This window comes from Syngnathus scovelli, chromosome 7 (assembly GCF_024217435.2).
Source record: "Syngnathus scovelli strain Florida chromosome 7, RoL_Ssco_1.2, whole genome shotgun sequence".
Taxonomy (NCBI): domain Eukaryota; kingdom Metazoa; phylum Chordata; class Actinopteri; order Syngnathiformes; family Syngnathidae; genus Syngnathus; species Syngnathus scovelli.
In genome coordinates this window covers 3,514,582-3,528,715 of record NC_090853.1, presented here as the reverse complement: position 1 = coordinate 3,528,715, position 14,134 = coordinate 3,514,582, and the positions used below count along the sequence as shown (strand labels likewise).

Here is a 14,134-nt window from a genome sequence, read left to right as displayed (position 1 = left end):
TATATTTGTTATTTTTTTATTTATATCAGCTAGAGTACATATAAAAATATTTAATAATCCTTAGACTATTTTTTCATCTGCAGTCCCTGCAGTTGGTAAATGTGACCTCAAAGGGAGAATAAAATGTTTACTAAAAATACTATTAAACTAAAATTATACATTTACATATTAAATTTAATACTGCAGTAAATATTTAAAAATAATGTTTTGTGCTCATTTCTTTCCCATACAAATTGCAATATCTTACTGCATAAATGAAGAAAATCTAAGTCTTTCTGGCCTTCAGGTGTTTTTATTGAAAATACTAGAAGAAAAAAGGATTAGGCAAAGAAATCAACATTCAAACGAGTACCCCGTATGAAACCCTCCCCAAATTTTCCCCGCATACCAGGCATCTACGATTCCATCCTTTGATCCAACTTCCTGGTCCTGTTTTTCTCTCGTCAATTTTCTCGCCAATATCACTGAAAAACTATAAAAAGATAGGCAGGTGGCAGGCTATTAAAAAAATAAAGAAAGGAAAAAAAAAAAGTTGCTCCGGGAGGTCCCCGTTAATTAGTTCTGAAAATTTTGTTGGGAAATCCTGGAAAACTGATCCCGTTCCCGAGCATCCATCCTTGCCTATAATCCCTTTCCTAAAAATGGATCCAGCTCCAAAGGATTGCGATCCACTGAGCCACTCCTCTCCAATCAAAACCTTGAAATACCAGGAAGAAAATCAGAGGCAGACCGTTAGAACAGAACGTACAAAAACCGGGGGCAAAAAAAAAATGCGAGAAAGATAAAAAAAATAAAAGAAAAAGAAATTCCCTAACACGTTGCATCGATTCAGATTGTTTCATTTACATATGACAGCAAAGATGTTACACTTAGATCACAACACGTTTTGTCTGTGTCACAAGCCAAAGCGGCGTGTTTTTTTTCATTTCTATGACATGCATGACAACAAGAATAAAACAATGACATGGATTGACGGAATGTGAAGCATACCATGGCCTCCATTTGATGTCCTATCCTGACCATACAAATGAAATGTGCTCCACCACAATGGTTTTTTTATTCCAAATCACTTTAATCCTTCTCTTCAGAAGTCTAAAGGAAGACACAAGGTAAGAATATAGTTAAAGCGTCAGTCTTTCTGGCCAAATATCCAATGTCAAGTAGCCATTTTTCCCTTTCCCCTCCCATAAAATTGCAAAAAACGTTGTGTGGCTCAACATTTTTGCATATTTTGGGAGAGGGGAGCGAAGAGGGGGGGAAAGGAAATAGAAGGGAGGAGGGATGGGGGGGGGGTACAACTACATACATACCATACTCGTCTACTAGGCCTAAAAAAAACGGTTAAAAGTGTTGGGTTTGCATCTAGGGTTGCAAAATTATGGGTTGGAAACGTCCCACAAGAAGTAACAGGAATTTGATCAACGGGAATAAAACAGAAATTTAGGAAATTAAGCGTTAGCACCCCATGAGGAACTTGAAAGTTGTGAGGCGGAAATGCATTTTTGTTCAAACAACCTGACTTCTTGCCAATGACTAACAAACTCGTCCGTCCCTTTCTTCCGCCTCGAACTTGATTGACAAGAAACCGCTGCATGTCTCAGGTAAACAAACAGAGACAGAAGCCTTTTAGAAGATTCACCGCAAACTTTCTAGAAAATACATACATTCGCCACCCGTTTGCAACCCTAGTTACATCACAGGGCAAGAGGGAGGATGGCGAAAGAGGGAGGAACGCCACCAGCTTTTCTAAGAGCGTGATCGGGATCGAGAGCAGCTGTGTCGCGGCGAGTAGCGTGGCGACGCCCGTCCGCGTCCTCGGGATTCGCTGCGGCTCCGGCTTCGGCTTGGCGTGCGACTGCGGCTCCTGCTGCGGCTGCCGCGGCTGCGAGAGCGGGACCGTCCGTAACTCGGGCTGCGGGGACCGTCTAATTTCACGCGAACGTACGCAGTCTCTCCCTGGCGGCACACAAGACAACTGCACATTGTAGGTGGAAGGGCGAAGATGGGCGGAGGATGCGGGGGGCGGGGGGAGGAGAGAGGGGGAGGTTGGGAAGGGCTACTCACCTCACTTGGCACACGCACACAAATCCACAGTGCCAAGAGACCGTGACGCTAACAACATACCTCGTGCGAGCGGAATTTGGAGTTGTCCAGCTTTCGGACGGCATAGGTCATGTCTTCCTTGCGCACAAACTCTACAACGCCGGTGCCGTCTCGGTACACGTCGGCGTAGCACACGTCGCCCGCCTCGCGCATGTGGTCCTTCAGGTCCTGCCAGCTGCCGGTCTGAGGGAGCCCTGAACACACAAGACGCCCACCATGATGCAATCATTCCATTTCCTCTGTATGCAGCCTAGAAGATCTTTGCGTTAAAAACATATTCTGATCTCTGAAAGCATAAAAGTTGCTTGGCTTCAAATATCTCCGTGTCACACCCAATTTTCATCCCAATCCCCATAAAAAAAAAAAAAAAAACATCCACCCTCACTTTTTTGAAGAGTATGCAGCACACATTAAAGGATGATTATTTTTAGACAAAACTAAAATTAAATGTTGGTGCCATAACACGATAACGCTGCAGGCTTACCGGACACAACCACCCTGTACTCCGAGCGCCTGGATGGGGGCCCGTATCGGCCCCTGGGGGCCGCACCGCCGGCCCCGCCACCACCTCCGCCAAAGCTGCCGCCTCTTCCGCCCCTGCCGCTGCGGGGGAACTCGACACGCAGCCGGTAGCCGTCATAGTCGTATCCGTCGCGGCCGTAGACGGCATCCCCAGCATCCCTGCCCGTGAAAGGGATAATGTAAGTAACAGTGGAAATGGGAGCAATAAAAACAAATATAGTCATTTTGGAAAGTTAAACTGAGGAATTTTGTCATGAGTCTAAAATGGAAATTTGGAACAGACACCTTTGACTCTCTCCTCTTTCATCTATAATGGCTTCAAACTACAAAGCATATGGAGGGATAGTTAATGTTTATATTATTGCGAATGTTTTAGGTGATATTTTCTGTTGTATTGTTATTTTTGGAAAGCGCTTTTGTTACAGCTAAAGTTGTTGTGACAGCACTATATATTTTTTTATTTTTACTTCACTCCAGTGGTGGGACATCTGAAGTATCTGAAGCTTGCATGTATTTTTAGCTTGCAAAACTCAAAGGGGACACAAATCTGTCTAAGTGACTGATCGTAACTCAAAAACTTAGAATAGACTGAACCACATTAAAGGGACAAAAAAAAAAGCTCGGATGCTACCGAAGTGGTTTACATGAAGGGGAAGATACAAAAAAATGTTGACGTAATAGAATAAAATAATGTTAGTAGTTCCATATGTTGAGACAACAACTTCAACAAGTTTTCTCAATTCAACCTTTGCACAATGAACCACTATGAGAATCTATGCAAAGGAAAACATGCTCAGCATGCACCTTGGTATCTTTTAATGATCATGACAGACAGTTAAAATTACTCAGATAAAGTACAAAATAAAGAAATAATTTAAGATTAAATAGTGAAACGGGTTCAGCGTGTTGTCCAGACGCGCGGATAAAATGTTAGCAGTTAGCCACAAAATGGCGGCCTACTGGCTAAAGTATGCTAAGCTATCAAGTAGCGCCTTACCTCGGGTCTTCGAATTCAATAAAAGCGAATGGCGGTCCTCCTCTGCGATTTTTTAGATCTATGTCACGAATGTTCCCGTACTTGTAGAAGACCTCCTCCACATCTTTGGTGCGGATATCGGGCGGGAGGTTACCCACGTAGATTCGGCAATCGTTGTTCCCCGCCGGGCCTCGCACAACGCCAGACATTGTTCTGGATGGGGCTTGTTCGTTGCTTCTGCTGCTCGGGTTTGATTTATAAATATGTATAAATCCCACGATATGTCGTCCCGAACAGAAATTAGTCGTTTAATGCCCTGCTAGATGTGGAGGAGTTGGTCACGCACCGTCGGTTGTTTTGCTTGCGGTTTACAAGCAACCTCCTTCTGTCAGTCAGCCTTCATTTTTTTTCCTCCGCCACACACACCGAACTTCCGGTGTGACTCGGAAATGCAACTACATCCGCGTAACGAAGTAGTCTTTATTCATATGAAATGATCGATTTGAATTAGATAACAGATTTTTATAACTTTTTTTTTCTGTGAATGCCCTTTCAGCCAAGGCAGCTTTATTTATATACCGCATTTCATACACAATGTTCTTCACATTGTTACAAAACACAATTAAAGGCAAAATACAACACGTAAAAGCAAAATAATTAAAGACATTTAAAAGTATAGAAATAAAAATAAATATTTTCTCAAATTTCTACAGCGCAGGAGCATGATTTGGGGAAATAAAGTATTTTAGGAATACGCTAAAATAGTTATGGTGGGGGGGGCAATGTTTTTATTCCAGATTTAAAAACAACAATAGTTAGGCTTTCACAGGAGGGTTTAAAAATCCTTTTAATGACTCAAGTAAAGGTTGCAAGTCTGCATTAGGGATTAAAGCAACAATTTATATCCATTATTATTTTTTCCAAAATGTGTGGCCTCTAACTACATACAAATACCCTCGTCTTTTTTTTGTTGTTGTTGTGAAGACAATTTTTTTTTTTTTTTTTCAAGTATAGTACGATTGCTATGTGTTGCTAAATCACCTGCCTATATCACTATATCTATTCCCACTTGTATGGCGATGGAGGAATCTTAGCTTCATGACCGTGTTTAGTACGAGTAACAGGATCCGTAGACGCCATGCGCAGAATCCACGTAGTTGTCGGCACCCTTGTACTTTCCTCGACACGCCAAACTGTTGACCTGGAACACACACGAACCAAAATCATTTTGATAAATTCACATATATCGTGTGTATTTGCAAACGGGGCAAGGTGAGAGACAAAGACGATCTGATATTGGTCTTCCCCTCGTCTGACCTCGGCCCTCTTGATAAACTGCTCCATGGCGGCCTTCTCGTTCTCTTTGTGTCCACGCCAGGCCCGCAGCGCTGAAGCTTGAAGGGCACGGCCAAAGGAGAAGGTGAGGGTCCAGGGTTTGGTCAGGGGGCAGTTGTTGATGGCGTTCAGGTGCACGGACGCCTCCTCTTCGCTCTGGCCACCTGAGAGGAAGGCCACGCCTATCCGAGAAGGTTAATATGTTTAGTATCCAGGAGGACACGCGTTATTTAGATGGCTATGGGGTTGGGGGATTTGGATGTGTGATGTTGAAGAGCCGCCCAGAAGTATGAGTGACATCAAAAACGTGTTAGGGTTGACCTACCTGTCACCGCCGGAGGAACGGTGCGGCGCAGGGCGGTGAGGGTTGCCATGGCGATGTCCTCCGGGCTGTACTTTTTGCTGCAGCCGTGTCCCGGGGTGACCATGTTGGGTTTGAGCAGTGTGCCCTCCAGGTACACGTGATGGTCCGACATGGCTTGGTAAACCGCCGTCAGAACCTAAATTCCAAGATTATTTTTTTACGCCTTTAACTCACAGATGCGAGTGATCGGTCGTTTACCTTCTCCGTGACGTACTGGCAGCGTTTCAGGTCGTGATCTCCGTCGGGTAAGAGCTCAGGCTCGATGACGGGCACCATCCCTTGCTGGAGAAGAAGGCATCGCAATGTGGGAGATGTAACAGCCATCTTGTGTCAAATTTTACAACAAAAATGAAGTTTTCAGGTACCTGCTGGCAGATGCTGGCATAGCGAGCCATAACGTTGGCATTCTCGCGGATGGCCAGCTTGGATGGGTTGGCATCGCTGATCTTCATCACGCAGCGCCACTTAGCAAAAGAGGCGCCGTCTTTTTTATACTGGGCGCAGCGCTCTGACAATCCGTCCAGCCCTGTGGAAAAAACGTTTTGGCATTATCCTGCACAGATGCAGGAAATTAATCAATGGAATCAATCTCCAGTACTCACCCTGGGTGGTGGTTTCTCCGCAGGTTCCTGCCAGAGGAACAACACCCTTGTCAACCTTAGCGACAAAAGACAAAACATGAAAGTCCAAATCAGTTCAGAAACCTTCCTGTCGAACCAGACACTAAAAACGAACGGGCTCCCGAATGACTCCCAGGCCGAAGTTTGGACACCACACTTATTCCATAAGAGTACCTTAACGCCAACCAGGATGCCTTTGTCTCGGATCATCTTGACAAAGCCGACCCCGGCGTCCGAGTGCTGGTAGAGCGTCTCGTGGTAGAAGATGACGCCGCCGATGCAGCCGTTGATCCGCTCGTCGGCGCTGAACAGGATTTGACGGAACTGACGGCGGTTCTCCTCCGTGTTCTCCACGCCCACCTGGGCCAGACGCTTGGCCATGCTGCCTGAAAAAACAATCCCGAAAACTTAAGCAGTGTTCAAATCAATTTTACCCATTGAAGTGAAATGAATCCCTCGAGTTGTGAACGTACCTACTGACTCGTCCGCAGCTAGGATGCCTTTCCCAGGAGAGACAATACGCATGGCCGTTTCGTGGAGCTCCTTCTTCTGAGCTTCAGACAAGGCGGCAAACTGGTGCGTCATATTGACGAACGACTCAACCTGAAATAAAGGACAGGAGACGAAGTGCACGACCACGGAGGTTCTCTCAAGATGGGACGAACTGGAACGACGGCGGCGGCCTTTTCACTGACTCTGGCACTGTGGGCGGAGCTTGTTCATCACGTCTCATACCAAATATGGGCATGACAATTAGGCACAATCTTTTTTCCAATCATGATAGTTATAAAATAAAAGCCACTTGGCTGTTAAATAAATGTAACTAAATATCAAATGCCACGTTTAACACGATGTATTAAATTAAGCAACCCAATTTGTGCCTTTAACCGCGTTGCTATTTATATTCTAATTAGCTCAAATGTCCCCTGGGAGGCTGTGGTCAACCCTCCTGATTTTTGGGTCCTCACCCTGGAATCCTCAAAGGTCTTTTGAACAGTCTCAAAGCAATTCATCTGTGCGTGAGATGTCGAAAGTCCAAAAACTTTTTGCTATGTCAGGCGGATTTTTGGATGGTATGATTGGTCGGTATATGTATATTGGTTTATTCTAAAATGATGGCTGCAGTCGTCCCACAGTGGGTCAGTGTGGCTCGCGCGAATGGTCTTGGTGGACCAAAACAAAAACCCGAGAGACATTTCATGTCGCTCCCATTCATGAGTGTGAAATAGATCAAGAACAGCAATTACATGTGGATTCCTCCACTGGGATGCCATCACTGTCAGCCAATTAAAAACACTTAATGACCCTACTTTATCTGGTGCTCTTATTGAGGCCGCCCTCATTGGCTGGCTGGTTCGGGTCTCTGCTAAATGGGTCAGCTTGAAATTGGTCGTGATGTACGCAACATAGCGAAGATACTATTAAGAAAAGATTTTCATTTTCGTTTGTTTGCAGTTGTCCGTGTGCTTAATCCAGTGAGTTTGATGAGGTTGGTGTATTCTCAATACAGCTACATCGATTATGAGGGTGTGTACACTTCTGCAACCCCATTTTCAGTTAATTTTTTACTTCCCTTGTCAAAACTATATTTTCAAATGATTTGTACAGTCGCATTAATGGTGTCATTCTTTAAAAATAGTTTATTTTTAGTCTCGTTTTTATATATTATTCAAATATATTGTACAGGGGTGTGTTGACATTTTATAACCACTATTATAACCTACTCGAAAAGCAGAGATGCCTGTAGGTGAAATACAGTTTCAATATTGGAGGATAGCCTATTATGTAAATAAAAAGAATCGAAACCAAACTTTATTCAATTGACTTTATTATATAAAAGAACAAAGTAGAAAATTCCAGTAGAAACTTTACAATAGTAAAAAACGAACTTCAGTTGAGTGGCCACTAACTAAGCGACCCAACGGGAACTGACCACATCATGAGGAAACGTGCGCCCAGCAGGAGGTACCAAAGCAAAGCGGTAAACTTGCTAAACAATATCAATAAACACTGAAAACAAAATTGGAAATAAAAAGTGCACTTTGATCAAAGTACAAGAAGATTTCTTCGACTGGCAAATCTTTTCGTCACTTTTTGCGTTCCACCAGGGTAACGTCGTCGGCGGATTTGCGGCTTCCCATTTTGTTGTGCGCAGCAGGAATGTTGAGAACACAAAATAAATAAAAAAAATTCATAGAAAACAAGACAAACAATGACCGAAAAAATAGGCTACAAATATGCTACCACAAAAATAAATTATCTATCAGACAATCGTTTCGAAACACGGTGAAATACTTTTCCGGGACTCAAATCAAAATGTGTTTTCTTGTTTTGCGTGACATACATCTCAAATCCACTGGATTTATTTTCTAATCATCATTGCAACACAATTTTTTGTTTAGGATTGGTAAGAAATATTTACATGGTCCAAACAACATGGAGGACCAACAGTGTGTGTGCGTCTGTGTGTGTGATTGGTCAGTACAAAGGCACTGGATGTGTCACACTGAAACTAAACAATTTCATGCTGGGGTAAAAAAATAAAATAAAACTCATTTGTCCAAAAAAAACCCTAACTTGACATAAATAGCTCGCCATTAGCTTTAGCATCAGGTATGGACAAATGTAAAAGATTTTGGATCCACTTTCACAGTTAATAAAAAAAAAAAAAAAAAATTGTTGTCTGCAGTCCGAACCAGCAGACACCGAAGTCTCACGCCGTCGTCTAGTGGTTGCCGTGGTAACCCAGTCTCTATGGATTAGCCTACGTCTAGGTCAGCCTGTAGAGAGCGCTGAGGGTGCGCGCTGCCAGGTTGAGGAAGCCTCGACCGGCGTCGATCCAGTCCTGCCAGTGGGGGGCGGCGTGCTGGAGGGCGGACGCACAAACACAATAAATCACATATTTGTAAGCTAACATGCTAAATATATTAGCCACCCAGTCAAAATGACCATCTAACACGCACATGCAAATACGCCAGTCTAGATGTTTATAAACGCAGCCTCGAGCATGTAAACAAAGATGATGTCATCGCTCAGACATGCAGCCTGTGTGTGTCTGAGGGAGGGAAGGGGGGGGGGCGGGTGAGGGGGCTGTCTGTTGACAAGTCCTCACGCGAGCCAGTGTGAGGAGGGAGGGGGAAGGAGATAAGGAAGGCATCACATCAACAGTAATTATAAAGTCTTGAGCACATGCGCCGTGTGCGTGCGTGATGTTCCGTTATTGATTACGACAACAGCAAAGTCCATGTGTCGGTCTGTCACATGGATGTCAAAAGAACAAGGGGGGTGGGGGGGGGCCTATTAGCCCGTCACTCTCTCTATCAGCGGTTCGCACAAGGGCTCAGCTCAGCGAGCAGCGAATCGCAATGAGATGTCACCCAGACGTAACGTTATGATGGCAGTTAGGACTCCAGCTGTGATATCAGGCGATGACATCACGCGATGACATCATACTACATTGTGACGCAATGATGTTATGCTATGAGGTCAAGTCAGATAGCTTACCGGTCTCAGCACGGAGGCGTTGAATTGATCGCCGATGGTCCGGAGCTGCAGGCCCACGGCTGTGGTGTCTATAGGCCTGGCTTCCAGCGTGGCCTCGCCTCTGGGATGTGGCCCACCCCCAACCGGGCGCTGATCCCGGGGTAGCAGGTCTGGCAGGGGACCGCGCCGGTGGGCTGCCTGAGTTTGCCGCTGGTCTAAACAAAAAGAACAAGTTTTGATTTAGCTGATTTATGATGTATTTTTTTCCGTATTTCCGCCCTGTTGCCATGGAATCGGTAGCCCCCAGTAACCCGGGCAGTTTTTAGAGGTGGGAGGATTAGCAGATGGAGCTGGACCCTGCACTCTGATTGGCCAACTTCCTGAAAAATCTTAACCCCTAAAGTAAATTGAGGCGACACCACGCAAAAACATAACTAAAAACAATTTATCCAAGTCAATTTTATAATTAAGATTTTTTAGCTTGACAAATTTAATTAAAATGTTTATGAGCATTATTTTGAATAATAAATAGATGAATAAAAACAACAAGCATATTTACGACTAAAACGTGTGTCACCAACTATAATCCAGCGTTGGCGCCAGTTAAATTCCTCAAATTATTTATCTTAATTTGACAGTGATGAGACAGTTTGATTTGATAGAAAGGCACATTAATGATAGTATTTTGTGTTTCAATTGAGGGTGTGAGGTAGCAGGAAGTGAAGGCTACTGCTTTGGGTGATTGCGGAGAACAAGTCTCAACATGCCCCACAGCTGAGACTAAAGCACAGGGAGGGAGGAAGGGTGGAGGAAAGGGGGGGGTTCCCACACAACCAGCTGAGCCACCAACATGTCGCTTCTTTACAAGATGCAATAACAGACACCCGCCAAGTTTCCATTACTTGTGACGTCAAATACGGTCAATGAAATAGAACCAAATGACTTTAATAATGTTGTATTCAAAAATGAAATGAGTACTTATAGATTTTCCCCGAAAGCTTTTTTTGTCTACTACAAATCCGAATCGTTAGGATCGGATTAATTAATCGGCCAGTATTATCTTTTTCAAAATAGACAGAAATCTGCATTTTCTTTTAAATGACATTAACAAGAGAAAGACAATCAGCTGATTTTTGTCCATTTCGAAAGACGTAATATTGATCGATTAGTGAGACCCTGAGAAATATATGTTTGACCTCTGCACTTGCACGATGACTTCAATTGTTACTATTTTTGGGTGCTTTAGGAGAATTTCATGTTCTTACTTGATTGTTCTCCCGAGACGGGGTTTGGATGGCCGGGTGGGGAAGGCGGCGGTGTGGGCAGGTTGGGTTGCTGCTGGCTCTGGTGGTGATTGTTGGGAAAGTTGTGCAAGAAGGAGTGACAAGCGATGGAGTATTGGTGGGGCAGCGGGATGCTCGCCCCTCTGGCAGCCTCTCCCACGCTCTCCATGGTCTCAGCACGAGCCATCTTATTGGTCACCTGAGAGAACAGCACAATAACAAATTCAATCATATTTGACAGTTTTTACAATCAGTTTGCATACTCATTGCGTCACTTGTGGTGTAGTGGCGAGAAGTTCTGCTTTTATTTTCAAGACATGGGTTCAAATATTGTTCCACACCATGTTATTGTATGTATACTTTTTTTTTTTACTGTGGTTACAATTTCTTGCAGCCAATTGGGAGAAGTGAAGAAGCCATTTAGTTTTATGTTGAACATTTTGGGACGATAACTGCAAACAGGAAACACAAAATAAGTGGACTGACATCACCCTAACGGCCTCAGCTAAAACCGAAAGCAAGTTAGCAAAAAAAAAAAAAAAGCGCTAGCATGAGAGTTGCAAATCATGGTACAGTAATCACTGCCTTTTATTTATTTTTTAGGTTCAATCCATTTTCATAAAACCTTTAGTTGAATGTTTATTTTACCATTTTCAACTTCCCTCGATTCAAACGTACCAATGAAACTACATAAAATTGTGGCTTGCAATAATATTAAATACACTTTTGGGGGGGGGCAGTTTTTAATGAACACTATGACCTACTATACTACTGTATTTTAATGTTAAATAAAATATTGGAGGTGATTCAATTACTTTACTTAAACGTTATAAGAGTTCCAAATGGCAGAAAATATCCCAAAATTGCCGAATATTTATAATCCAACCAAACTACTTTCGAACAGCACGCTTGACCAACATTCCTTTATTGGTCGCCAGGGGGCAGCACCTAGCCCTTTTCAGATTCCCGTGTTTGTAAACAAAACACGCATTTTAATAAATCCATTTAATAATTATTATTTTAATTAAATCCACTTACTCTAGCCCAAATAGGTACATTTAGATAATTTAGTACTACTACATTTACACGTGGGGTTTACTTAAATGGCGATAAGACGCTATTCATAACTGTAAAGTGCTAATAGCCTTGCTAGGATGCTAAAATATGATTAATTTAATATTGTACAGTGGAGGGTGCAGTTGTTCATCGTCCATTTTGTCTTACCGCTATGTGGTGTTTCTCCGTGTTCTCTTCGGGTCGATAAGTCGAGGTGCAAACCCGGGTACATCAGAGGCGGGCCGCTGGGAAAAAAAGTGTCATGCGGTCGATTCAAGGATGTCACTTCATGTCAGACGATCTCGCCCGATGACTTTAGGAGATTGTTACGAGTCCATTTAGTGAGACCGCTACCGACAAGTGGTTGACATGTTTGCTGGTCTTCGTCTTTTTCAAGTCTTTGCCGCCGAGCGGGGTTCCCCTATTTATATAGTTGGAGCAACATCCGATCTGAAGTTTCAAAATAAATCTGACTGGATATTTTCCTCGTGAACAGTAGTCTGTAAATTGAAATTGAATTTTCAGTTTTTTCATTCATTTTTCTTCCATGTGACTTAAGAAATTTTGAGTAATGTGTTGATTTGTATTTTAAAGCCATTTCCAGACCCTCTTTACTTCCCCGTGGGAAAAAAATACTTTCATTGTCGGAATTATTTAAAAACAAAAAAGACATCCCTGGGAATAAATAAATGTTACAATTTATACGTGATTTTCCCCCAGTGTGATCCTAATCATTTAAATGCCATGAAAACCTTATGCAACGAGTGTTAATGTGCAAAATGTAAACGCAAGAAACTCTCTTTTATTTTGACGGGGTGTCATTTTGACTTCCGTTTTGTAGTCTCTTTCGCGTTTCCTATCCTCAACAAGTGCTGACATGCTCCCTGACGCCAGCTGCTGTTCCCGCCCCCTCTAACTTGCAATCCTCATTAACAGTTTCTTTTTTTTTTTACACTTTTTCTTAGTATTTACTCACACTTGCATGTCACTAACTCACCTCCTTGCATGCAAACTGTCATTGTCATCAAACAGGGCCTGTAGTAGTTTGCATTTTAACAGTTGGTTTCTTCTTTGGCATGTAAACAAACCTGCACCCATGCTGAGCTTTATCCCCCAACCCCCTCAGCAGGCTTTCCCCGGGCCGGCTTTCCCCTCCACTTCCTAACAATGAGTCAGCCTCGGGTGTCAGGTTTCTCTGTGTTTTGCCTCACATGCTTGCTGGCATTTGTAATAATAATAATGACTCAACTCAGGCTCACGCTCAATACAAGGCAGCAATACTTGTTGAACGAGCACGGGATGACAATTCATAAACAAGTATAACGTGACATCATCTACTTGACTGAGGAATCCCCGAACGCACACGCCTTACAAACATGTGACTAAACGTCCAGAGATAGCAGTCAGGCTTTTAGGCCTCATCCTTAAAGCAAATTCTTTCGATCTACAGACTTTTAAGCAGGATTATAAAAAATATGTATAAACTAATCATGTACATTAATGGAGTGCTATGACAAAAGGCTTTTGGCTTGACCCTCAATGGCTACCATACTCTTGCATCATAAAATAGTTCCATACCCAGTAATGTGGTAAGGTGAGTTTGAAATTAAGTTATTTAACTGTTTTTGGATATTAGTTTGCTGTATGTTTAGGGCTTAAACTATTAATATAGTCAATTATAAGCATTTTGGATGTACAGGACTTCAACCCCTGTAAATAGTGATTCAGCACGATCACATGATTCTATAGTAAATGCATTTTGTAACAGAAAATTTTTTTGGGGCTCCCGTATGACCAACCTCAAGGATTAATTTCCATCCTTTCATCATGTGCTTGTGGCCTGTAGGAGTCATGTTAAGATTTCATGTGACAAGATGAGAAACAACACATAGCATGACATCACTTTAATTGATGTTGCTGTTGCTAAGCTAATTGAGAGTTTCAAATGTTTGAGTAGCTTTCTCCACAGCTTGATTTTTTTTTTCCTGTTTTGTTTACATTGTTGTGACACACATGTGCGCCGCATGGTAGGAAAAAATGATGTCACTCGGAGTAGTGGCGGTAGTAGTAGCAGTGTTTACAGTGACATCATAGAATAGCATTAGCATCACAAATGACTTGTGACGCCCCCGTCGAGGTGACCTTTCACCCCGCACACATTGTCTACCCCAGCTGCAGAGTAGAGAGGGAAGAAAGGGGGTGGGTTGTTGCAGGGTTAAAGGCGGTCTAATCAGCTGGAAATGACCCCCCCAACCCCCCCCCCATCCCCTGCCTCCGCACCCACTGTGTCCTCGGGCTGCTGAATTGGGGGTTTGAGGGTGGGAGAGAAGCTTCATTCAGGTACATGCCCAGACGAGTATCGCCTATCATCATTTCACACAAACAATATCAT

At 43.2% G+C, this 14,134-nt stretch overlaps 3 protein-coding genes across 6 annotated transcripts; all 3 read right to left on the bottom strand.

Annotated features, from left to right (window-relative positions):
* Nucleotides 1–272: 272 nt before the first annotated feature.
* Nucleotides 273–4,042, bottom strand: srsf1a (serine and arginine rich splicing factor 1a). Of its 4 annotated transcripts, none has more exons than XR_007482632.2 (5): nucleotides 3,623–4,042; nucleotides 2,588–2,784; nucleotides 2,125–2,297; nucleotides 991–1,956; nucleotides 273–697 (listed from the first exon to the last, which is right to left on the bottom strand). XR_007482632.2 is itself a non-coding variant. In XM_049724865.2 (4 exons), exons 1-4 carry the CDS (start codon nucleotides 3,808–3,810, stop codon nucleotides 1,747–1,749), a joined length of 768 nt encoding a protein of 255 aa, XP_049580822.1. In that variant the 5' UTR covers nucleotides 3,811–4,042; the 3' UTR covers nucleotides 273–1,746. The 4 variants fall into 4 exon arrangements, 2 of the variants coding, with proteins under 2 accessions (XP_049580822.1, XP_049580823.1); XR_007482633.2 differs by having other exon boundaries at nucleotides 991–1,092; XM_049724865.2 differs by having other exon boundaries at nucleotides 273–1,956.
* A 424-nt stretch (nucleotides 4,043–4,466) lies between these two features.
* Nucleotides 4,467–6,576, bottom strand: aldoca (aldolase C, fructose-bisphosphate, a). The gene is made up of 8 exons (XM_049726184.2): nucleotides 6,394–6,576; nucleotides 6,095–6,306; nucleotides 5,903–5,957; nucleotides 5,666–5,826; nucleotides 5,499–5,582; nucleotides 5,262–5,436; nucleotides 4,919–5,118; nucleotides 4,467–4,802 (listed from the first exon to the last, which is right to left on the bottom strand). The coding sequence occupies exons 1-8, from the start codon at nucleotides 6,503–6,505 to the stop codon at nucleotides 4,710–4,712; spliced, it is 1,092 nt and encodes a 363-aa protein (XP_049582141.1). The 5' UTR covers nucleotides 6,506–6,576; the 3' UTR covers nucleotides 4,467–4,709.
* Nucleotides 6,577–7,731: 1,155 nt separating this feature from the next.
* Nucleotides 7,732–12,163, bottom strand: bbc3 (BCL2 binding component 3). Its single transcript, XM_049726076.1, has 4 exons — nucleotides 11,911–12,163; nucleotides 10,669–10,885; nucleotides 9,425–9,618; nucleotides 7,732–8,786 (listed from the first exon to the last, which is right to left on the bottom strand). The coding sequence occupies exons 2-4, from the start codon at nucleotides 10,871–10,873 to the stop codon at nucleotides 8,691–8,693; spliced, it is 495 nt and encodes a 164-aa protein (XP_049582033.1). The 5' UTR covers nucleotides 10,874–10,885; nucleotides 11,911–12,163; the 3' UTR covers nucleotides 7,732–8,690.
* Between the last annotated feature and the right edge of the window lie 1,971 nt (nucleotides 12,164–14,134).